Genomic DNA, 25,289 nt, shown 5'->3' with positions numbered 1-25,289 from the left:
TGAGACACAAACACTGTGGGAAAGTGGCCCCTGCCCAGAGCCTCCCCTATGCCTCTCAGTTACACTTTCCTGGGTTGAAGCACTGGGCTTTGCAAAGAGCCAGGGCCCTGCATGGAAACTATACCCTCCCTCTGCCAGCTCTGACATTCCCCCTGTGACCCCTGGCCTTCTGCGGGGCACAATGCACAGCTCCAGGCTACATTTTCCCCAGCACACTCAGTGCTGAGTGGATGAGATTCTCTGTCACCCAGCACAGTGGTGGCTTGTTCAGACTCAGCACAATCCGCCAAGAACCCCAACCCGCCTGGACAAGAGGAACATTCAACCATTTGTGAGTTGGAGGCTCAATTCATTTGTCTTTTACGTAATTGCATTTTTTTTCCATAAGGAGAGCACTTGGCTATGAGTGAAGTCTTTCTATAAGCATATTGTTTGCTAGACGGCACCAGAAAGGTCTAAATCAGTACCCTCCAAATGAGCCATTTCAACTGAAAATAGATCTGGCAATTCATTACGCAATTCCAGATTTTTTTATGCTCTTTTCCTGTACTCATCTAATTTCAGATGCCATTTCTTGTCCTTGCTGATCTTTGGACCTTGTCTTTCAAGTTCTAATCCTCCCTTTGACAAGTCCTCTCCAATCCAGAGTCCCCATTTTGTCTCCTATGGTGCCCTTTCTCTGCCCTCTCCACCCTCACAGCCAGGCTGGGTCCTGCTCCCATCCCATGTAGTCTGCCCAAGGCCTTCAGGCCAATGATGAATCCCCCATTGTTAGCTCAGTTCTCTCTGTTTGGATACACTCTAGGTTGAACTTCCTCTGGGCCAATGGCCTATGGGGGTTGAGAGCCTGCCTTAGGCACTGTTGGACATTTATCACCCTTGCCTCCTGGGTGCCAGGGGCCTGAAGCATCAGCCCATCATGGTGACAACTTGAATGCTCCAAAGCTCCAAACTCCCAAAGGCCCTGCCCCGGTCAGCCAGTGTGAACACAGGAGAGGTCATGGAGACCTTCCCATCCAAGACAGGCAGGCTTTCATAACTTCAAACTGCCGGTTACCAAGTAGGGCCCATACCTTGATGTTAGATTGTAACAATTAAGAGGAAAGGGGTTTGCTGGTCCTCACTTAAGAAAAAAAAAAGTGAAGTTGAAAAGATAGCATAATTTAGTAGAGAAGCAAGAGGAGAGGACCCTACATCTAGAACCTTTCCATATCTCTGGGGCATCTGTCCTTGAACCCCAAGCCTTAGAGAAGCCTATGATATTACCAAAGGGCTTGAAACTGGTTTCTGTTTGTTGTTGTTGTGTTTGTTTTTTACTGGTTAGAGGTATTTGGAGGGATATTATAACTCAGATCATGAGGACCATGCATATAAAAAGATCTGAGACTATATCTTAACAGGCTGATTCTACATCTGTTTAAGGACTGGATTCAGAACAACTGCTTTGTGTGAGCTGGGGTGGGCTGGGCCAGTGAGCAGGGCCTCTGTGCTCTCCATGCTAGAACCCAGCACAGGCCCAGGACCTGCTCTCTGCTGAGGGATCTCAGGACCTGCTCTGTGCTGGGAGATCCCCATCTGCCACCTGTCTGCTGCCCTGTGCCTGCAGAGACCCAGGCAGCACAATGGGAACAACACAGAGCCTGAAGAATCGTTGTCATTCCTTCACAACTAAAGTCTCATGAGCCTAAAGAGAGAAAAAGGAAACACTGAAGGGAGAAGCAGAGGAATGGACATGGCAAATTTGAACACTTTTTCTGGCAGAATACTTTTGGTCTTGTGCTGCCTGCTGGTTATCATTTTCAAGTGTGATAGGCTGACTTTTTCTCTAGTTAAAAATGACCAGAAAGTTGGCGAACATCCATGTAATGAATGCACCTCAGTCTTCAAAGTTTCTGAAACAAGATCTAACTTTTGACCTAAACAAGTTGACACTGGGGTCCATAAGCCACACTGTCTCTAGCAGATGTAGAGGCCAAAGTTTAAAGGAAAAGAACAATTTCCCTGATTGACAGCCTCCAGGCAGCAGCTTTTCATGTGAACAAAGCTAAGATGTCTGACCTTCTGGTCAGACAGCTCTGGAAACCCAGGCCTTTCTGCCAATGTCACAAGAGACAGAACCAGGATGTAAGTGAGGATGAGCACTTAACTGGAGAAAAACGGGACAAAAGCCATCACAGGATTGAGAAGTCAAACAGAATAGAGATAGGGTCTGGGTTGTATTTTAGGAAGTGTTTTCTTTTGGGAGACATATCACTTAGAGCAATGGATCCACTGAATGACGCGATCTTGTTGTGAAAGTGAGATGTCAAACCTCACTCAGAACCTGCCTCTGTACAGTACAAACCCTCCTTGCTCTGCCACAACTGAGAATACACATCACACACAACTTTCTCTCATCTTGCCAACTGCTACCAGTTTTCTTGAAGTTAAAGATCACCGCCTCTAGATTATACAGGGACTAATTAATGAGTTGCTCACTTGAAGAGTACTGTTATTAATCATTGCATCCAAAAGAGCAAAAAAGACAGTAAATTTAGAGTACCACAGCAAACTACAAATTCATATATGCAATGAAGAAAATCAAACAAAGAGTACTGAAGAAATTAGGTGCGGGGGTGTGGTCGCGCACACCTGTAATCCTAGCAGGTGATGAGGAAGATTACAATTTGTGGGCAGCCTGGGCAAAAAGTTAGTGAGACCCCAACTCTACCACTCCGGGTGTCTTAGAGCACATTTTTAGTCCCAGCTAAGTGGAAGGGGGAAGATCAGGGTCTGAAGCCTGCCCTGGTAAAAAATGCGAGGCCTTATCTGAAAAGTAACGAAAGCAAAAAGGGCTGGGAGTGAGACTCAAATCAACTCAAGTGGTAGAGTGCTTGCACGAGGCCCTCAGTTCCAACACCATCACCACAAAAACAAACATATTAAATCTTTGCCACAATTGCTTTTAAGATGTGAAAAACAGTATTCCAGGTTAGTAAATTAAAAAAAAAAAAGTTGCAGTGGTATAAGAATTAAGCCATGCTTACAGTTCATACATCCTGGTAAGGTTTTATGTGGATGTATGCTGGTCTAGGCGTTAACTCAGGGCCTGGGTGCTCTCCTTGAGCTTTTTTGGTGAAGCTCTCACTTGAGTCCTAGCTCTACTTCCTCCAGGCTTTTTTGGTAATAATTAGCGATCAGGATCTCTTGGGACTTTTCTGCTCTGATTCCTCAGATCTCAGCCTCCCGAGTAGTTAGGATTATAGGCATGAACCACTGGCAACCTGCCCGGTTTGGTGTTTTTGAGACAGGATCTCACTATGCAACTCAGGATAGCCCCAAACCCCTGATCCTCCTGTCTCACACTCCCAAATGCTGGGATTATAGAAACAGACCACAACATCACATATTTGCTAAGAAACTGTGTAGTTCTTGCAGTCTAAGTGAGAATCTGGGCGTAACAAACTTGGAGCTCCGGCTATGTATGTCCTTTGTCATGCATGAAAACCCCACCACAGCCCATCCGGCTCTCACTGCTGTGGGCCTCACGTTAATGAATGAATGCATGCCAACCGCTCAGAGCCTGCCCAAACACACCAGAATCCAACAGCGTTACTAGAGCAGCCATTCCTTTCTGCTGTACTGCCAAGCCACAAAATACTGTTCTGGGGGGCAGAGATCAAATTCCAGCAATGCTCTGCTCATATTTTCCTACTATGCGTAAAAGCACTTAGAAAAGCAACTGCGTAGTACTTCTTTGGGGTGTGGTATGCACGTATACAAAGCAAACATGACCAGAATCTGTGGCTGGAGAATAAAGCTCATGTCCAATTTCTGCTACCTGTACTTAGCCCTGAGATCATGAATATTCTAAGTAATTTTAACCGAACACTGGAGTTTGCAAAGAGCCCCTGCAGTCCTCCATTCCCTCCCCGTTAGTCTCAGGCAGAAGCAGCTTGCTCACCTCGGCACTCCACATCGGGGTCTCCCCAGAAGAGCTCCTGGCACTCGCTGCAGGTGCGGCCACCAAAGCCTGGCATGCACTGGCACTGCCCTGAGAACTGCAGCCAAAACACAGAGCAAGATCAGGGCAGAGGTCAGTGGCCATTTACTCCCCTCCTTGCCAGGTAGAAGTGAGACTGACCCACTAGCCTGCAGGACTTCCGTGTGCCACCAGGGGCCAGAGACCTTCCTCCATACCAGTACCTGGACTAACAGGGGCCACAGCCTTAATATGTTTCCTCATTTGTTTTCCTTTGATGCCACTTCTGGGGCTTGAACTCAGGGTCTTGTGCTCTCACTTGGCCTTTTTGCTCAAGGCTGGTCCTCTACCACCCGAGTCACACCTTCACTTATAGTTAATGGGTGATAAGTCACTTGTAGTTTTATTAGCTGGGACTGGCTTTGAAGCTGATTCTCAGATCTCAATCTCCCAGAGGTGCTGGGATGAGCCACTGGCACCCTGCTAGTTCTATTTTTAAAATCTCACAGTTAAACAGCAATCCCAGGCCACCTCTGGCAAACCCCACCCCACTTAAAGAGCATTTTTTTTTTTGGTAGTGGGGCTTATCTCTGGGCCTGGGCGCTGTCCCTCAGCTCTTCAGCTCAAGGCGAGTCCTCTACCACTTGAGCTACAGCGCCACTTCCGGTTTTCTGGTGGTTTATTGGAGATATGAGTCTCACAGAATTTCCTGCCTGGGCTGGCTTTGAATGATCCTCAGATCTCAGCCTTCTGAGTAGCTAGGATTACAGGTGCGAGCCACCAGTGCCCGGCCCTTAAAGAGCATTTTTACCATCTGAGGAGTGTGAGTATGTGGTTTCTTTCAAGCTGAGTAGCTTATAAGTAAAGTCTGATTCAGGAAGACAAGGGAGAGATAAGCACTGTCCATTCTCCTGAGGATCTGCATGCAGCCACACACTATAGGAGAATGCTAGGGAGACACCAAATGAGGACTCTGCACGATGAGGTCACCCCAGCCAAGGGGACAAGATTCAGCTGACAGCTAGTCATGCCGTGCTTGCCAAGTTGTATGCTGTGCTGGCGTTTCTCCAACTGGGGCACAGCCATCTGTTGGGCTAGCTGTCACCTTACCTCATTACAAGAAGGCCCGAAGGAATGGGCAGCACTGCAGTCACACGGCTCACAGCCCTTCCCGCTGGCCAGCTGCCAGGTGTTGGGCGCACAGCGGTCACAGTTCTGCCCGATCACATTAGGAAGACACAAGCACTGGCCAGTAGCTTTGTCACACTGGCAGTCAGAACCATTACAGTGCTGCTGCACAGTGCCCAGGTCATTGCAGACACACTCTGAAAAAGAACAGCATAATTGGCTTTACTTAGGATCACACCCATGAAAAGACAGGCGTGCAGAAGTTAGCCTTACCAAGCATGTCACATATTTCTCTCCAAGAAGGGAAAAAAAAATACCACTCTTTATAACTTCTCATAACATACTAAATGATTCTGACATTTCCCAGGCGGTTCACACATTCATACAATGACAGATTTTGCCTAGGAGTATTTCAATGATAAACAGATTTAATCAACTGTTGGTGAATCATTTTAAAATCGAAGATTTAGCTGGAAATAACAGCCAAAAAAAAAAAAAATGCCAGGGGGAACTCAAATAGCCAGTGCGTTCAAACTCCAATCAGAAAGCAGCAGTAAGGAAAGTGTCAGAAGAGAGGCAGGCAGAAGCACTTTCAGTTACTAAGACTTTAAGGAATCCAGTCCTGCTGGTTGCACATTCCACATGTCTGCATAAATAAAAACAGGGGCCTGGGGGCTTTGTGTCAGCAGCAGTAAAGAAGCCTAGCTGATCTTCTGATAAGCAGAAATAATAATAAGGCCTGAAAAGAAGAATTTAGAGATATTACTTCTTTCTGTGCCTGAAGCTGTAGCCAGCACAGAAGAGGTGGTCCCCCATCCCCACCAGACCCCCAGGTCTCTAATCCCATCCAAGCAGTGGTTCGGGGAAGGAACACTTCAACACATGGCATTGCACAGCTTTTATCTTGGTGACAGTGACAATTTCCCTTCTGGATTTCTCTCCTTAGCACCAAGCCACATTTTCAGACATGAGCGTTGGCCAAAAAAGAGGATATAAGAGATTAAACAACAACAACTCAGGCTCATCTTTCATTTGCTGAAGATGACATTTTACCTCTCTGAACAAAAGCAACCCTGTGTGAAATACAGACAGGAAGATCAGACTGAAAGGGTGATGGAGGAGGGTGGAGACCAGTAAGGACTTGGTCAAATGACTAAGAAGCATCTTACTTCTGCAGTCCTGCCGGAGGGCATCGCCATAGTAGCCATGTTGGCAGAGCTGGCAGTGGTCCCCTTCTGTGTGGTACAGGCACTTGAGGCACCTTCCAGTCTCCTTGTCACAAGCTTCCGGGTCAGTGGTGTCAATGTTGTGGTGACACTGACAAGGCTGACAGGACCCTCCAATGTCTGAGGGATTGCCAAAGAATCCTGAAGCGCAGTCCTCACATCTGGAGCCTATTGTGTGAGAAGAGCCAGCACAGGACTCGCAGCTTATCTGAAAAGTTCAACTCAACAGTCTACTCTCTTCCCTCCCCAGAGGACCAGCCAGGCCTCACTTCTGTTGGTCAAACTAGGATTAACTCGAGTTAAGTGCATCGTGATGATTTGGGTCACTGCTCCTCTACGTGTGTGTAGATGGTTGTAAAAGGATACTTCACTGGATCACCCTACATCTTTTTTTCTCATTGATAATGAACTGAAGTACATCTTTTCCTTCCTCGTTGCCCCCTTTATAAAGTCTGTGTGTGACTTACCAATGTACCCAGGCTCACAAACACATGCAAGCTGCAGAGTAACAGGATCTTGATAACAGCTGTTGGCAAACTGGCGTCCGCTTTCAGGACCATCTGGACAAGGGCAAGGTCGGCAGTGATCTCCTGACCCAATGATGGGGTTGCCATAGTAACCAGCCAAGCACCTACACATCAGTTCCAGAAGAGAATAAGTCATAACCCACTTGTAAGAAACCTGTTTCTGCTGGGCACTGGTGGCTCATACCTGTAATCAATCCTAGCTACTCAAGAAGCTGAGATCTGAAAAGCAAAGCTAGCCCAGGCAGAGAAAAGTCTGTGAGAATCTTATTAGCAATTAACCACTAAAAAGCCAGAAGTGGAGGTATAGGTTTACTAGTAGAGTGCCAAACCTGAGCAAAAAAGCTAGGACCCTAGTTCTGAGTTCAAATCCTAGTTACTGGCACCAAAAGAACCGCATCCCACTCCCCACCCCCTAACAAAAAGCCCTGTTCCAAAAAGTCTTCATGCTTCCATGTGGAAATGGAAACTTTAGCTCCAGACAAAATTCCCTAGGAGACTTGTTAGAACAGACTGCTCCTTGAGGGAGGAGCCTAGGAGTATCTGGTTTATTGGATCCCAGGTGGGGCTGATGCCTGCTCTTGTGGACCTCACACTTGCAGGATCACTGCATTAGAGGGGTAGCCCTGAAGCCATGTGGTCCCTCAATCACTGTTACATAGAGGAAGAGACTCTACTGTCCCAGCAGCTGCCTACTGCCCAAAGCATTTTCTTCTGTGCTCTCTGCTTTGTCTTTGTGGACATGGCCAGTATTTGAGCCACTATGCCTGAGGGAGGGGGGACAACATAGTGGCCAGCCCATGAAAAAACTGATAGGAAATAAGAATTATGGTACACTGCTCTAATCCCAGCTACTCAGGAGGTAGAGACAGAAGGATCCCAAGTGTGAGGCTTGTCTGAGCAACATTAGAGAGACTATCTCAAAAACAAAATGGCTGGAGGCATGGCTCAAGTGGGAGGATGCAAGTGTAAGGTCCTGGGTTCAATCCCCGGTAGGTGAGATGTGCAGGGATATGGATGGCAGGGATGTCCTGTAGCTGTGTGACTTTATCTCATGTGGTTCAAAGGATATCCTACACCAACTCATCAACAGGGTCTAACACCCTCCCTTTAAGATAAAGGTCAATGGAGCTTGATGATTTGCAAAGCACACACACCAAGTCAAAATAATTCAGCTCCCAGATATTTAGCAAGGATTTTTTTTTTTGAGACAGTTTCCATATGTAGTATCCTGCCTCTGCTTCCCCAAGTGCTGGGATTATAAGTCACTGACACCACAACTGGCTAGCAAGGAATTCTTTGACCATGTCCTGCTGCTGTCTTTCCAAGATAAGTGCTAACTAGATTATTTATTCCCTATGGTGGAAGAGCCTGAAGGAACTTTGGAGATCACCTATAAACCATAGTTTCTAACTTGTCCAAGATTATAAAGCCAGTTGAAAGCAGGGGTATTTTTTTTAATGGTAGGAAGGACAAAGAAACAGAAGAAAACCATTCAGAGGGAACTATGGATGTCTTTAGTTGCAGAACTTATACAAGCACTTGTTTTCTAGCTGTGTGCTGGGGAGTCTTCTGTGACTCAGCCACTTCTATAATGGCTTTGGAGGAGTTTCTAGGAGACTTTTCTAAGTGAAATAAAACTAGAGGTCTTTAATAGAAATGGGGTGTTCATTTCCTGACTCTCCCTACACTTACTCCCTTTGGGAACAATCTAATCATACTTTCTTTTTAAAATGTATGACATGAAAACTTTGCCTGCGAATAAAGAAAAGAATAATGAGAAACTGGCTCAAACTGGATAGCAAAATTCCAAATACTTTATTTAATGAAGTATTGTTATCCAAACCTAAACTAAAAGCTTCCTTTCCCCCATCCTCTACTTTCCAGCAAGAAATCAACACCCTTTACAAAGAAAAAAATCCAAGGCCACTTGGAAGCCTTTCTCTCAGGATCTCTCAGTATGCCTAGGGTCGCCCAGCACTATGATGACTACCCTTTCCTACCCTGCTCTCTCCCCCTTTATTTATTATTTGTGTTAGTCATGGCGCTTGAACTCTGGGCCTGGGCACTGTCCCGCAGCTCTTCAGCTCAAGGCGAGTGCTCTACCACTTGAGCCAACAGTGCCACTTCCAGTTTTCTGGTCGTTAATTGGAGATAAGAGTTTCACAGACTTCCCTGCCTGGGCTGGCTCTGAACTGAGATCCTCAGATCTCAGCCTGCTGAGCAGCTAGGATTAAGGCATGAGCCACCAGCGCCTGGCTTTCTCTTCTCCTTTGGAATCTCTTTCTCTTATACTAATTCTCCACCACTCCCTGAAAGATCAACAAAGGAAAATTTATGGCAGAAAACACGATGACAGCAATATATTAATTTTCCACCTTTCACTCTTGTGTAACCATCTCCATCTTTTCTTTATACAACACGATTTTGTGGCTGGAAGGAGCCATCACCGGAACCTTAAAATTCATGACCATCACTCTAGCTTGAGTTAAAGTCATGTGTATGATTCCGGAACATCTGGAGGCCTTAAATGAATGGCAAATTCAATTCTCTTTTTCACTTGGTAAGCAACGTTAGCCTAGCTGAGGTAGTCCGTTTCAGAAGTGGCTTCTTCAAATGAAAGCCCTCAGAGTGGATTAATTCCAGAGAGAACTGGTGTGGAAAGGTGGAGACTATTATCCCCCAAAAGCAAGTCCTAACGTAAGTTTGTGTTTCTTAATTAGTTCTGAAGAGTCAGCAAATGAACTGTGTTTATTTAATGAGCGGATAAATGACTGCTAGTCACTGGAGGTGAGCGCTTTGTCCCATGCTGACTATGGATCTGACACAGACCTTCCCTAGTATTCATCAGAACTAATCAACTAGTTAACAGCACTTGTTATCTTGGCAAGGGCTCTGCCTGGGCACTTTTCTTCTTTTCATTTTTGGGAGGCTTGAATTCAGTGCCTGGCTGCTTCCCTGAGCTAGTGTTTTTTTATTCAAGGCTACTGCCCTACGATTTGAGCCACAGTTCTACTTCCCTGGCTTCTGGATGGTTAATTGGAAAGAAGAGTTTCACAGACCTTTCCTGCCCAGGCTGGCTTCAAACCTCCATGCTCAGATCTAAGCCTCCTGAGTAGATAGTATTACAGGTGTGAGCCATCAGTATTGACTTCTTGTGCACTTTTTTGTTGTTCCTAGACACTGACTGCATAAAATGTTTTGGGAAAAATAACAACAACAACAACAAAACCAACAACATGGGTGCTAGTGGCTCACACCAGTAATCCTAGCTACTCAGGAGGCTGAGATATGAGAATGGAGGTTCAATGCCAGCCCAGGCAGGAAAATCCATGAGACTCTTAACTCCAATGAACCATCAAGAAAGCTGGAAGTGAAGGCTGTGGTTCAAATGTTAGAACATCAGTCTTGTGCAAGAGAGTTCAGGGACAGTGTCTAGGCTCTGAGTTCAAGCCCTAGGACCAAAGATTGGGCAAAAAAAGGAGGAGGAGAAGGAGAGAAAAGAGGAGAAGAGGAGGAGGAGGAAGACCCACAATTTAAAAATATTAATCTCCTTTGGATTTGGTTTGTACTTGACTAAATTAGGTATTAACATTTTCATTTGAGGCCAGATATGCCAAGACAGAAACCTATGGTGAACTGCAGGATGACTCCCGAAGGACAGCCTCAGGCTGTCTGCCACATTCCAGTACAGGACAATGACATAGTTACAAGGCACTGTGTGAGCTACACATGCACTGGATAAAGGATTGTGTTCCCAGAAAAGACTGAGGTGGTCAGAAATGAATGAGAGTTGCCTAGAGCCTGAAGAGGCTCTTTTATGGTTTGCCTACTGCAGTGCTTGCTGAGCCAAAGACTACATCTCTCTCTCCCTCCATCTCTCCCTTCCTCCCTCCCTCCCTTCCTTTTTTTCCTTCTTTCCTTCCCTCCTTCCTTCTTTCCTCCCTCCCTCCCTTTCTCTCTTTCCACTGGGGGTTAAACCGAGGGCTAGGAAGTTGCACTACCAAACACTTTGAGCCACATCTCCAGCCCTTTTGTTTTAGTTATCCTGGGGCTATGGTCTCTCATTTATGCCTGTGTGGACTGGACTATGGTCTTCCCATTTTACACTTCCCACACAGTTGAAATGACAAGTGTGTGCCATGTGGTCTGGCAACTGCTTGAGAGGGTGCTTAGCTAACTTTTGGTCCAACTTTTTGTCTCAAACTGTGACTCCCCCATCTCCACCTCCCATGTAGCTGGGGTTCTAGGCATGAGCCACATGCCCAGCTCTGCTTATTCTCTGAGGTAGGATCTCACTACACAGACAAGTCTGGCCTGGAACTCACAATCCTCTGCCTCCCCAGTGCTGGGAGTAGAGGCGTGTACCTGTATGGGTGCCACATTCTGTTTTACTACTTACATACCTTTCACAGTTATGGCCCATGGTGTAGTCCTGGCAGTTGACACACTCGCCTGTCACTAAGTCACAGTCATCGGCATGGCCATTACACTGGCAGGGCTGGCAGCTGGGAAAGCCCCAGTACCCGGGTAAGCATCGGTCACACTGGCGCCCGTACACCCCGTGGAAGCACTGGCACTGGCCAGTGACAGCATCACAGAAGGCATTGACAGATCCTTGCAGATCACAGTCACAAGCTGCAGAAATAAGCAACCAAGGAACCTCCTTGAGAAACTCATTAAAGAGAGACACGTGGCTTTGTCCCCAGTTCAGGACGCTCCTGGGCTCAGAGGATCATCGGGATGCTGTACTTCCCTTGAAGTTATCCATCCTCGGTGACCTGTCCACCTCATCCAAATGCATCACGATGCTCTGGTGTACGTACCTCTGCATCCACTGGGACCAAAGCCAAAGGTTCCTGGTGCACACCTGTCGCAGGTCCTTCCAACTACATTTGGCCGGCACTGGCACTGGCCTCCGCTGGGGTCGCACACAGAACTCAAAGAACCCTGAGGGTCACATTCACAAGCTGTAGAACAAAGAGAAGTCAGACATGAGTAACCTGAAACTCCCCTCTCCAAACTGACTCATTTCCTCCCCCCTGGGCTCTCCTGATCCTTGCTCGCTCCTTTCCTACTTGGGTAGATTCAGAATTCCAGTTTCAAACAGTATGTCCCTATGCTGGGGGTGGGGGATGGGGGGGAGAGACAGGGACAGTGCTGACAGATCAAAGCATTTGGTCAAGGCAGGAGGTCATTAAAGGTTTTCTCTTCTTGCTGACAGAGCTCAAAAATCACAGGACAATAAACCAAAGCCCAGTGACCCTTAGTGGCTCTTCCGACCTTATAGAAGTTTCAGTTATTTGATGCTCTTCTGATTCTATCCAAACTCCCCACCCTACCTAGAGGCATGCTACCTCCTCATGCAATTTGCCCTGGTCACTTGTTCTTTGTATATTTTTTCTCTTTCCTTCCTTCCCTTTTCTTTCTTTCCTTCCTTTCTTTTTCCTCCCATCTCCCCCTCCCTCCCTCCCTTCTTCTTTTCCTTCTTTTTTTTTTTTCTTGCAGTACTGGGGTTTGAACTCAAGGCTTCCTATTTGTCTCACTATGTGTGCTTAGTTGGCATTCTACAACTTGAGTCACACCTTCAGCCCTGTTTTTATTGGGTTGTCTTGTTTTTAGCTGATTATGAAGTCTCATGGACGTTTCTGATCAGGCTGACTTTGAACCACAATTGTCCAGAAAGATCTCATCCTCCTGAGTAGCTAGGATTATAGATGTACATCACCAGGGCCTGGCTGTATTTCTTTTTTGTCGGTTGTGGGGCTTGAACTCTGGGCCTGGGCACTGTCCCTCAGCTCAAGGCCAGTGTTCTACCACTTGAGCCACTTCTGGCTTTTTCTGTTTATGTGGTGCTGAGGAATTGAACCCAGGGCCTCATGCATAAGAGGCAAGCACTCTACCACTGAGCCACCTTTCGAGTCCCCATATTTCTTAATGTAATGATTCCATCTTCAGTGGTGATCCATCACTAACATTTTATTTACGAAATAAAGATAAACCCTGGTGCCATCTCAAACAGAAAGATGTCTACTCTGCTAGCAGGGAGAGGCAGCCACTGCAGCTACTGATCAACACCTACCCAGACCCATCTGGTGTAGCAGGGCGGAGATGCTGAAGATGATATTTCTGCAAACATCAGTCATGGGTGTCTTCACGACGCTTCGGCTGTTCTCCAGACACCGGTATCTCTGAAAGGTCTCCCAGGCACTGTTAGTGACCTCCCCATCTCCGGAACCGCCTATGGTGAAGATGTCCAGGGATTTGCAGTACGGCATGAGAACGAGCTGCCGGGGAACACAACAGCACGGATGTTCTGATGGCAATGCACATGTCACCAGTTAAACCAAGGAAGCATGCAAAATCCCCAGGCCCCTTTACTTCTAAGATGGAAAACAAAAAACAACCAACCAACCAGATGGATGACATAAAGCAAAAACCTTCCCATTTTTAAGTAGGCTAGCCAGGAAAAGTTCAGATATACTTTTGCTTTTAAAAGCTGGACTCTGCTGTTGGTGAATACGCCAGTGTATGTTTACAAGTGGCCTAAGACTGTGGCACCATGTACTGGGCCTGTGGACCTGGAGGAAAAAAGGTCAACCAGGACTTCCCCTCCTACTTGTCTGATGGACTGCAACGGTCACCCGCGGGAAACAAGCTGCTGGTTTTGCATCTTTGGCCTCTGATAGAGAAGAAAGTGTCTTCCCTGCCTTTGCGGCTGCCATACTGGAATGAAGTGGCAGAAACAAAATCTGAACTAAGTCTGCTGGGAGACTAGTAAATCCCAGGAAGCTACATCTGGTTGGTCTGGTGGTTCATTTTCACAGCTTGAACCAGCTCATCCACAAAGATACCAAGGACATTGACTGAGAGGTGTTTACCTCAGCTTTCAAATCTTGGCTTATGACCTAGATAAAAACCATTTGCTACCAATACAAATAAAAGTTGTTAAGATTTTTTTTAAAAAACTATGGCTTTTAAAATACTATTGTTGAAAGCAATTCATACTCTTTGTGTTTTTTTTGTTTTGTTTTGTTTTTGGGTCCGGTCATGGGGCCTGAACTCTGGGCCTGGGCGCTGTCCCTCAGCTCTTCAGCTCAAGGCTAGCACTCTACGACTTGAGCTACAGCGCCACTTCTGGCTTTTTTTCTCTTTGCTTATGTGGTGCTGAGGAATCGAACCCAGGGCCTCAGGCATGCAAGGCAAGCGATCTACCACTGAGCCACCTTCCCAGCCTGTTTTGTTTTTTTTTTGTTGGTCGTGGAGCTTGAACTCTGGGCTTGGGCACTGTCCCTCAGGCTCTTCAGCTCAAGAGTAGCACTCTACCACTTGAGCCACAGCACCACTTCCGGGCTTCTGGTGTTTTATTGGCGATAAGAGTCTCATGGCTGGCTTTGAACTGGGATCCTCAGATCTCAGCTTGCTGAGTAGCTATAATTATAGGCCTGAGCCACTGGCACCTGGCTAGCAATTCATACTTTTGGAGGGATGCAATTTGAACCTTGGAGCCAAGAATGACTCTGGTGCTCTGCTTGGCGCCGCCCCCCAGAGCTACACTTCGGTCTGCCACTGAGCAAGCCCCGCCAGGCTCTGCAGCTGGTGTAAAGCACCCAACACTTACTGAGTCAATGAGCGTGTAGGGGCTCTCCACATCGCTGTCGTAAGAAGTGTACTGGGGCAGCTCCAACCTCACTGTGTAGTTCATTCCCTTCTCGAAGCACACTGGGCGAGGAAGGACCACATATCTACCCCCAAACAAGAGAGGAAAACAAGACATCAGCCCTTAAGTATGTGAACAACAAAAGCCCCAGGGTGGTTATTCTGTAAGGAGAGTCCACAGCCAATGTCTTGCTCTGTAGTGGTAACTAAGCAACTCAAGCCACACAAGGAAAAATCTTCATGTGCGTATGAGTTCTGTTGAGCTGCAGACCACGGTTACACTGACCTGGAGCCTGGTGATAAGGATACCACCTGGTTGTCATCATCCGGAACAGTGTTACCACACCGGCTGCTGGTTGGGATCTTCCCAGGCCGCTGTACAGTGATGACAGCTTTTTCCCAGTGGTCAGGAAGCTAGAGGAAGAAACAAACCATTGGAAAGGACCAACTGCATTAGCCACTGTGTCCTATCCAACTACAAAGACCTCTATGAATCAGTCACCTGCCAAGTTTTAATTGAAAACATACACAGTCGCTTTCCCATATCCTCTGCTCCTGCCTGGTTCCAGCCCTGATCCTTCCTTCCTTGGTGGCTGAAAACGGCTCTGTTCTTTCGGCTTCTTCCCAGTGTCCTTTTTCCATCCACTGTCAAGCAGCTCAAATGACCATCCTCAGCTTAAAATCCTTCAAGAGCTTCTGATGACTATTGGCTCCAGATTCCTTTTTACGGATCCTGGCAGTTTTCCTAAGGGCATCTTTCCAGCCATATCCCTCATTGTTCTCTACAAAACACTTCTCAAAAAAAGAACCCTCTGGCCCATCAGCTGCCCTGGACATTGATGAAAGTGAACTAAGCAACTCAAGGGCAGCGATGGAAGGGAGGGAATGAGAGAGAAAGGGGGAACAGCTTACACTAAGCAAAAAGAAAGAAATGTACATATCACCCGAGTTGGAAAAAACAGTTGTAATGTCAAAGTTCGTAGAGACCATAAGCCTTATAGACTTGACAACTACAATGTTGCTTCATGAGGGTTTAAAAGTATTCATGACTTTAAGTAAGTATCAGTATCCCACAATACTGTTAATTTTGTGGAATGTATGTAATCACTTAATCTCAATTTAAAAAAAAACCCTCCTCCTCTCTGCTCATGACATTCCTTTTTTCTTCTTTGTGCTGGGTCTTGTGGCACAAGCCTGTAATCCCTTGCACTCAGGAGGCTGAGGCAGGAGGATCCTGAGTTGGCCAGTCTGCACTACACAGTGAGATGCTGTCTCAATAATGACAAATCCAATCCACACTGTAAGACCGAGACCTGATTCTTGAAGCCACATCCTGACAGCTGCTGCTCAGGGGAACTGGTATGACCACTCTATCTTCAGGCACCATTTTCATCTGCGCTAGCAAGCCTACTGCTAACTCCAGGCTTTCCCTGCAATGAGGGAAATGTGCCTCCCACGGGGGAAGGATGGGACCTCAAACTGTCTCATCACCACCATCATCATTACTTAAATAGTTAAGTGCCTGATCAGAGACCGCTGAGTGTTATATAAACTTGATTCATGAAAGATACACATTCTTAACCTCCAAAGAGGAGGATACAATGGCAGAGGCCCACTTGGTTCAGTGTGATCCCTAGGTTTCACAGATCTAGGATAGACATAGCTGGTACCTATTCTACTAGTACCACCTCCACAAACACACAGCCCACTGAGGGTTTTCACCTGTGGCTCATAGCGAATTAGGATGTCATACTCCATGGAATATGGTATGTTGTCAATAAAAAACTCCAAATACGCCCCCTCGGGCACTCGGACAAAGCCGGCTCCCGTCCAGGAGGGAATCCGATCCTGGATGTATTGCCGCTGTACCACAGTGACCCCCTGCAGACAAATGAAACAGGAGTTACTCTCTACAAAATGGACTTCAATTACCTTTCACAGTCAAATCCAAAATCACCCAAGGATTCAAAGCTACAGCTATTATATATCTACTGCTACCATCACAAATTTGCCAACAGACTGTCAATAGTTTTTGATGGACATGTCCATTGGTTTAAGTTTTGTGGTTGATGATGCCTTGGGACACTGGAGACTGAAGTCAAAAACCTGTGATCTACTGTATATTAAAAAATAATAGCCAGGAACTGTTGTTTCAGACCTGTAATCCTAGCTACTCAGAAGACTGAGATTTGAGATCACAGTTCAAAGCCAGTCCAGGCAGGAAAGTCTGTGAGACTCTTATCTCCAATAAACCACTCAGGAAAAGCCCAAAGTGGTTCTGTGGCTCAAATGGTAGAGTATTAGTCTTGAGAAAAAAGAATCTCAGGGACAGCATCTAGACCCTGATTTCAAACTCCAGGACTAATATACACACATACACACACACATACACACACACAAACACACACACACACACAATTAGGGCTATAAACAGAAAGTAAAAACAAAAACAAGCATTCCAAATGCTATTCTTATCTGGGAAGGTGGCTCAGTGGTAGAGCGCTTGCCTTGCATGCCTGAGGCCCTGGGTTCGATTCCTCAGCACCACATAAGCAAAAAGAAAAAAGCCGGAAGTGGCGCTGTGGCTCAAGTGGTAGAGCACTAGCCTTGAGCTGAAGAGCTGAGGGACAGCGCCCAGGCCCAGAGTTCAGGCCCCACGACGGACCAAAAAAAAAAAAAAAAAGTCTAAGAGTGATGGAGGGTTTCTCTCATCCTTGATTGACAAGGCCAGACTAGCACCCAGTAGATACTTCTGCCTCTCACTGGTACTATTTTCAAGTTCCAAGTACAAGTCAAGAAATTTGATAGTGTGATGATTGCTCATTACTGATGAGTCAATTCTGACTGTTCACAGGGTTATTCTATAGTATTGGTCATCTCCATACATGACTGCTACCAATTCTCCCCTTCCCTCTATCTGTGGGCACGTTTACTCACTAAGATGTACAACCTATGTTATCCTTCTCATGAACTAGGCTAGTTTGGTGACTTTTAACAAACAGAATGTCATGAAATGATATTCTGGGACTCCTTGGGCCAAGTTTTAAGAGATCTGATAGATTCTGTTTCCTCTTCTTGGAAGCCAAATGCTAGATAATGAAGTCCTACTATCTTGACTCTGCCACGCTGTGAGAAAGCTAAATAGACCAGCATAGAAAAGTTGTGTAGAAATGTCCAAATCACTCAGGTTGTTTCAGCCACGCTGGCTGCAATTGTCAGGTACATACTTTAAGTCACTAAATTTTGGGATGATAAATGAAACAAAGTTAAGTGTACATGGTATCAGATCTACAGTAACTCTGGAGCCCAAGTAGAGAAAGAATGAAAACCTTTTCTGGCAGAAACAAATTCTTAAAACACATCAACTAATAAGGGTGTCTGTGAGTGATAGAGTGAGCTTTACATATGACTGATTTCAAAAAGTATGTCACCCAGTGTAAAAGGGGGATTGTTTGGGCATGGGGGTGGCAAAAGAGAGGGTGATCATACACATGCATAAAAATAGTAATGCAATTGAGTAAAAGCAAGAGAGAGGGACAAAGAAGAGAAATAGAGGGAGTGAATTAGATCAAATGCATTATATGCATGTATGGAAAATAGCACAAGGAAACTCTTTTATATAGTTAATTAAAAAAAACAGACATATCATACCATACTTTGATTTTGTGATGACAGAAATGCTGCCTATATAGCTATATGGCCTCCTTATAAAGCATGCATGTGTCCTTACTGCCTTCCGGATCTGCTTTCCCAACCTACCACATGCTCCCATACTTACCGGCCCCAGGTGGCCTTCCTCGGCTTCATAGATGTAGTGGTCCAAGGTGGTAAAATAATAGCCAGACTCCACCTCATTGCACTGCCGTCCGATCATGTGAGGCCGACAGGAACACTGGCCTGACTCCGGGGAGCAGCTACAGGAGGAGGGACAGGTTACATCACTGGCTTACCCTATCACACATGAGCCCAAATGGAAGCAGGTCTGTGTTTGTCATCAAGCATCACGGGAGGTAAAATGTGTCGGTAGAGTTTATTCATTTCCTCTATGTGGAAAAAAATGGTACCTGGGCATGCATCTCAAACCTTGGCATGCAGACAGATCTGAGCATGATACTGAGACCTCTCTGTGACCTGGTCTTTCCAACTTTACCTAGCCTCTCCCTCTCTTCATTTACATTCCATACACACCATGTGGAAATTTTCTGTAGACATCACAAACAAAATCTTGTTTTGGGGGTAGATAGATACGTATATATAGATATATCTTTATTTCCAACTAACTATAACTCTTTTTCTGGCCCTCGAACCCAAATACCCAACTTTCTGAAGGACATCTCTATCTTGACTGCCCCAGAGGCACCCAAAGCAATGGATCCAAAATGGTGGCACTCAGCCTTTTCCATGTTCTTTATTTACCAAGTAAGAAATATTACATGTGCTCTAATTCTGTATTCACAACAAACAGGAACCAGCTTCTGCCACAAACATTCCCTAGTAAGTCATTTCCTAGCCACCATCCTCTATCCTATAAAATGAACCTTCTTTAAGCTACTGCCTCCTTGAGAGTAAAATGACATCTCTTTTGTATGCATATCATCTACAACAAAGCTTGTCACACCACAGGTATTCATTTAAGTGGAGACCCTGAGTCTTCAAATCCTGCTTAGGTTCCAGAACTTGGCTTCACTCCACTTCCTTTTGTCAAGTCTTGTACTGTTCTCTCCTTCTCCTACTGTCAAGCAGTGCCTTCTGCTGCTCATTACCTACGGGGATGTTGATGTGTTTGCTTTCTCCTTTACATCCTATTACTGACAGATCTCTGACCCTAGTACACTGCAAAGTCCTCGAAGGTCTGAACTGAGCCTTCCATGCCTCAATTTCCCCACCGTTTTCTCACTGCTCTGTCCACAGAGTAGTCTCAGTTGATCAAGTAAATGCATGAAGGGTAAGCCTTATGAATATAAATTTAGATAAAAAAGCGGTACAATATAATCAGCTCTATTTCTTTTTACTTTAGGGAACAAAGAATAAGATATATTAGTTTGTTCTCAGCTTTTCTTTCCCTTTGTCTTTTATGTATGAGGTAAGAATCCAAATCACACGCCACTATTTGATTTCATTAAAAGTGGACAGTGTTCAAAAAGAAATGTACTCATTACCTGATTCGTGTAATTGTGACTCCTACGTACAACACCTTTACAATAACGATCATTTTTCAAAGGAAAGTCAAACTGTGGTTTGGAATTGTTACTTTAAACCTACTCCCAAAGTCCCACCCTCCTCCCTGTTCCCTCCCCCCTCCCCCAGTCAGTTGCAACTCACAGGCTGACTTAAACATCTCTGACATGGTCCAGTGGACACCCCTTCCTGGATATCATAGCAGTATCCTGCTGAAACAGGACTTCTTGACACCCATGACTGACTCTGGGGAGAAGCAAGCCTGTTCCAACTAGGAGCAGCCCTCTCTTGGCACAGACACCAGCAGCAGCCATGTCCAGAAACTCAAGCCATCTGGCATCACATGGACAAAAAAAAAATCCTTTCCTCCCCACATGTTTACAGGGGGAACTGAGTCCCAAAGAAGAACCACAAGGAGGAAAACAACTAGCTCCTTGGGGAGCAATCATCAGAACAAGTAAGGAAGGTGGGATGAAGCCAGTGGGTAGATTCAAAGGCAACTCCTCCATACATCTCCAGGAGAGGCCCTACTGACCATACAGGGAAGTTGCTTCACATGCCTCTCTGGTCTCTAGTCTGTGATGCTGTGGCAGACTCAAATTGTCATCCCTGATAAGCAGGACTCCTAGCCCACTCTGACTGCCCTGTGAACACTTTGCGGCTTTATGAGCCCTTGTGCAGATGAGCCTCACGCCTGCAGCTACACACCCCTGCCTCTGCTGGGTTTATTTCCCAATTTCCAGACCCCAATGGGAAAAATCCATGGCTTGTCCAGCTGTGCTGTCTAACGCATCCTGTCTCAAACGGTCACCTTTCACCCTAATTTCTCATCCTCAGCTCTGCTGTTTCTTTCAGCCGATTTTAAATTCTTCTCAGGGTGGAGATGAGGACATAACCTTTTGCTTCCTTTATCCCAATATACAAGTCTTATTTCAAAATCTGTCTCCACTGAGCTGCCTCTTCTTCTTGTCACTGCCACTATCTCAGTTCTGGATGTCACTGTCCTAAGCCTGTTACTTCAGCAGAGTCCCAGATTGACTTGAGCTCAGCTCTCTCTTCCACCCCAAGGCTATGCTGCCCACCACCTCTCAACCCACCTTCCTGCAGCACTGCAGTCATGGTACCACCAGAATCACGGCTGTTACTCTGCGTCTTTTTCTATCTCAGGGCCACTGCCCAGCTCTACAACGCAGTTTCCCTCCCTGGAGCCACACTTCTCACACTCCTCAGCCAATATTGACTGAGCAAACATTGGCCCTGGAACCTGTGCTTCCTGCACCAATTCAGGCCACCACCAACTTCCTCCTGAACCGATTCTTCCACTTTTGTGGGAAGAATGTTTTTTTCTGGCTAAATGATATGAAGAACAAATAGGAAGTACTTGTTCTAAAGAACTCACAATCTGACTGAAGGAGAAGCAATGGAAGAATTAGCCAATACAAAATACGGTGGGTACTTAAATAGAACCAAGAGCAAAGCACTCTAGAGATAGAGGAAGACGCAATCCATCTGATTGAGGAAACTAGATGAGCCTTTATGAAAGAAGCAGCCTGAAGCCTGAGGATTCTGGTGGGCAGAGAGAGGTCAGGTAGGGTAAGAACAGAGGTTCAGGCCAGACCTTCACCGGGCCTCACCCGTTCCTTGAACAGTTCTTCCTCGCAGTGGAATGCCCTGCTCTACTCACACATGACCGTGTCTTTCAAGTTTCACTCAGGTTTCCCAGCTCCACCACAATAAGACAAAAAGACTTTATTTGTGTTATTCTTTACTGAGTTCAAATTAAAAACAAATTCGTATTTCAAAGAAATGATATACGGTGTAATTTTATATGTTCTTCTACAAGTTTCCCTACCAAGTAAACACAGATCTAATTTACTAAATCAGTGAGACAGTATAATGACAAAAGACAAAAAAAAAAAAAAGATAAACCCTTGCAGTAAGCACAATATTAGATCTCAAGCTATCTAAATCCTCATCTCTGCAATCTGTAAATACACAATTTCATGTGGCAGAAGAGACTACAGATATGGTTAAGATTAAAAATCCTGAAATGAAATTATCATGAGTTGTCTGGTAGAGTCAATTTAATCATGAGTTCTTAAAAAGTGAGAGAGTTAGGCAGAAAAGTGGGTCAGAAGCTGTTACATAAAGAGGTTTTGATCCACCATGGCAGCTTTTAAGATGGGGGAGGGGCCCACAAACCAAGAAGAGCAGGCCACTTGTATAGAGTAGGAATAGCCTTCCCCTGTCAGTCACAGCAGGGAAATGGAAAGCTCATCCTACAATTGCAAGAACCTGGATTCTACCCACAAAACCCAAATAAGCAGGAAACAGATTTGCCTTTACAGCGTTTAGAAAGCAATACAGGCTTATCAATACTCTGACTTTAATCCATGGAGATACCAAACTAAGATGAGTCTCTTTTTTTAAGTCATTTAAGTATGGTGATTGGTTATTGCAGTAGTACAAATTTTCATAGGCCTTTGGGTTTTCCTAATAGGTCATGACCAAAGTTATGCCTTAAAACCACAGATTTCTCACATACAGAAATGAACAACATTTGCATTCCATCATAGCAACTAACAGAGGATAAGATAAACTACAACCATTCAATACACTGCTGACAACATCTACTGACTTCTGTTCTTGCTGCCAAGTCAGTAAGTTTCAGTCCCTCATTTATGAAGCAGCTATAGTCACATGAGCCAGAGATCAAGGGAGATATAAAAAAATGCCTAAGACACAATCCCTAACTACAAAGTCCCTTTTAATACAAACAAAAGCAATCAAGGCCGAATTAACTAAAGCTAAAAGAAATGCAGCAGTAGCATTTTGCTAAAGCATCAAGACAGGTCTGAGAACTTCAGGGTAGGAAGTACAAGTTCTCCCAAAAGGTGGTGGGTGGGAAGTCAGACAGGAGGCTGCTAAACTTAACTGATGAAGTAAGTTCTGAAGGAGAGTGTAAAGATGCTCCAAGTGTTTGATGTTTCTAAACTTGTATAAGTACTGTTACTAAGCAACCATTGTCACAGAGTCTTTGTTCATCTAAGTAGGCAATCAAGGCAAAAATTCATTAACCTGGTTTGGTGACATTAAACTATGAAGTCTGCTGAAAATAGTCAATAATTCAGATTATGTGTCAACATATGACAGGAATTGCTAAGGTTTTTCTGTACAACCCAAAACATAATCAGTTTATTAAAAATGTATTGCTTTATTTTGTGACACTGAGAATTGAACTCAAGGCCTTGAGCTTGGTAGTGTTCTACCTATTTTGTTTTGGGTTTTCTGTTTTTTTCCCTACTACTGGGGTTGCAAACTCTGGGCTTCATACTTGTGGACAAGACGGTCTATCACTTGAGCCTCCAACCTTCTGTGAACTGGTTATTCTTGAGATAGGGTCTCACTTTTATTCTAAACCATAATTCTTTTTAAATCTCCTGCCATCATTGGGTGACAGGTTGGCACCACTGTGTACAATTACTGATTGAGATGGAGTCTTTGTGAGCTTTTTTTGTCCAGGCTAGCCTAAAACTTAGTTCTCCTGATTTCTGCCTTCCAAATAGCTTAGGAGTACAGGTACTGAGCACCAGCATCCAGCTCAAGCTTGGTTTTGACAGCATCTCCCACTTTCGCCCACACTGGCTTCAAATTATGACCTTCCAACCACTGCTTCCTCAATACTGGGTACTACAGGCAGGAACTATACAACACCCAGCCATGCGAAATGTTTTAAAATATTTTTCACTTCAAGTGACTCTTACCTTTCATTCTGCCCCTGGCCAGAATAACTAAGAAGTGTTTTGGATCATATTAATAGATTGCTTCACCTCACAAGTGCCTATTTAGTTACTACACCTTAAGAATCTTTTGCCTCTCAAATTCTTTTTACTCAATCAATATTCACCATGTCATGATTTATTATGTGACTCAGGCAAAGCGAATACCCTCAGGTAAAAGGTGTTTATGGGTGCTTGCAACAATCCATCCTCTTGCAAGGATTTGCAGAGTATCACTGATATGTCATAGTCTTCTGGTAGAGATACAGTCTCCTAAAAGAGACTGGGCCCAAGAGACTCCTGGGGACATTCCCCTTGGTGAAACACTGTTGAAAAGGAATGTCACAGGATGCTACAGTCACAGGATTGGAAGGTAAGCTCTTTCTCCTCACCAAGGATAGAGCATCTTGTGCTGAAACAATCAGATGACTACTCGTTTTAAAATCTTTACTAAACCCTTTTACTTCACAAACTCTTTTGATGAACATATTCCGGGTTTTGTAAATTTTGCCAGATTAGAAGGCCAGCCAGGGGCTGTGAGTGGGTGGAGGTTGAAACAGGAAATATGTGTGGGACAGAGAAGAGGAGGCAAGGAGTGTGGGAAAGAGAAGCCGCTTAGGGTAAAGGAGCACTCAACATTTCTGGTGACTGAACTGACTACTCCTGATGGGAACATTCCGGAGCCTAGGACATAATTTGGGGAATTATGTTTGCTGTTTTCATGTGAGCAAGGAGTAGGGGGAGACAGCTGCAAATGGGCAATCTGAGAATCACCGAGCGCTCTGGCAGTCTCAGAGAAGAGTCAGGAAAGAGAGGTTCCATAAACACACAGCACCATGTTTATTCCCTGCTTTTATGGACTTATCCTAGCTGCCTCCTTCAGCAGTTTTCTAAGAACAGAAATTCTCTCTGGAGTCTCAGAGGCTACAGGCTGTACTGAGTCTCCAGCACAATCTGGAACAGGACAAACCCAAACAAAGAGGCCAAAGAGAACATGTTCATGTGTCCTAAAATCTCATTCCATCCCAGCACATCACTATGGGGTTGGGAAATACTTCTTTTTGTAAGAGCTGATCTCTGAGCACACCAAGCTTGCTCAATAAACTCAGCATGTTCTCTGAGGGAAGATTGGGAATGACAAGAACACATCTGCCGGGGCTCTCCGCAGTCACTTACACTGTCTTTACCAGATGTTCTGACTCAGATCCAGTGATGGAGACCAGAGGGCTCCCAGACCCAAGATGGATAAACTCCCACAACCCGAGCCATCTTCCCAACATATATTATGACAATTTTGAGTTGAGTTTCATGTTTCACCTATTTAGGGAACACTAGCATCTTTAAGTAATTAAAAATGATGATATGTAACTTTTATTAATGGACACAAGTTGCAAAAACAGAAAGAAAAGAAAGAGAAAAGACTCTCTACACAAATCAAAATGAAAATCTGTTTCCAATCTGTTGGACTGGTTAAAAAAACAAAAAAAGAAACGTGTGATGAGACCAGCTGTTTCTGGCCATGGTAAACTGAGAATCTGTATAACCCTGGTGGGACAATCTACTGACACAATCTGAGACTTGGACGTGTTCTATTGAAATAAATGGTGTGCACACATGGACTTTGACTTAGCAGTTCCCTGTGGATAACCTGGTCTACAGAGATACTGACAGACATTCATCAAGATATAGCTACAGGGGCTGGGAAGGTGGCTCAGTGGTAGAGCGCTTGCCTTGCATGCATTGAGGCCCTGGGTTCAATTCCTCAGCACCACATAAGCAAAAAGAAAAAAGCCGGAAGTGGCGCTGTGGCTCAAGTGGTAGAGTGCTAGCCTTG

The 25,289-nt window shown here is 45.1% G+C and overlaps 1 protein-coding gene across 1 annotated transcript in view; it reads right to left on the bottom strand.

Moving 5' to 3' along the window:
- The window catches only part of Lamb1 (laminin, beta 1), a 74,958-nt gene that overhangs the window by 23,184 nt on the left and 26,485 nt on the right, over positions 1-25,289 (bottom strand). Inside the window, exons 14-24 of the mRNA XM_013034733.1 lie at positions 18,277-18,412; positions 16,221-16,379; positions 14,785-14,912; positions 14,461-14,584; positions 12,922-13,126; positions 11,666-11,809; positions 11,246-11,477; positions 6,783-6,946; positions 6,259-6,483; positions 5,072-5,286; positions 3,944-4,040 (exon numbers count right to left, since the gene is read on the bottom strand). Coding sequence (XP_012890187.1) covers positions 3,944-4,040; positions 5,072-5,286; positions 6,259-6,483; positions 6,783-6,946; positions 11,246-11,477; positions 11,666-11,809; positions 12,922-13,126; positions 14,461-14,584; positions 14,785-14,912; positions 16,221-16,379; positions 18,277-18,412 — 1,829 coding nt within the window. The remainder of the gene's footprint in view (positions 1-3,943; positions 4,041-5,071; positions 5,287-6,258; positions 6,484-6,782; positions 6,947-11,245; positions 11,478-11,665; positions 11,810-12,921; positions 13,127-14,460; positions 14,585-14,784; positions 14,913-16,220; positions 16,380-18,276; positions 18,413-25,289) is intronic.

The sequence above is a fragment of the Dipodomys ordii genome, unplaced genomic scaffold (assembly GCF_000151885.1).
Source record: "Dipodomys ordii isolate 6190 unplaced genomic scaffold, Dord_2.0 Scaffold195, whole genome shotgun sequence".
Classification (NCBI taxonomy): domain Eukaryota; kingdom Metazoa; phylum Chordata; class Mammalia; order Rodentia; family Heteromyidae; genus Dipodomys; species Dipodomys ordii.
Note: the sequence above shows the minus strand (reverse complement) of the source record. Positions and strands in the feature narration are given on the sequence as shown.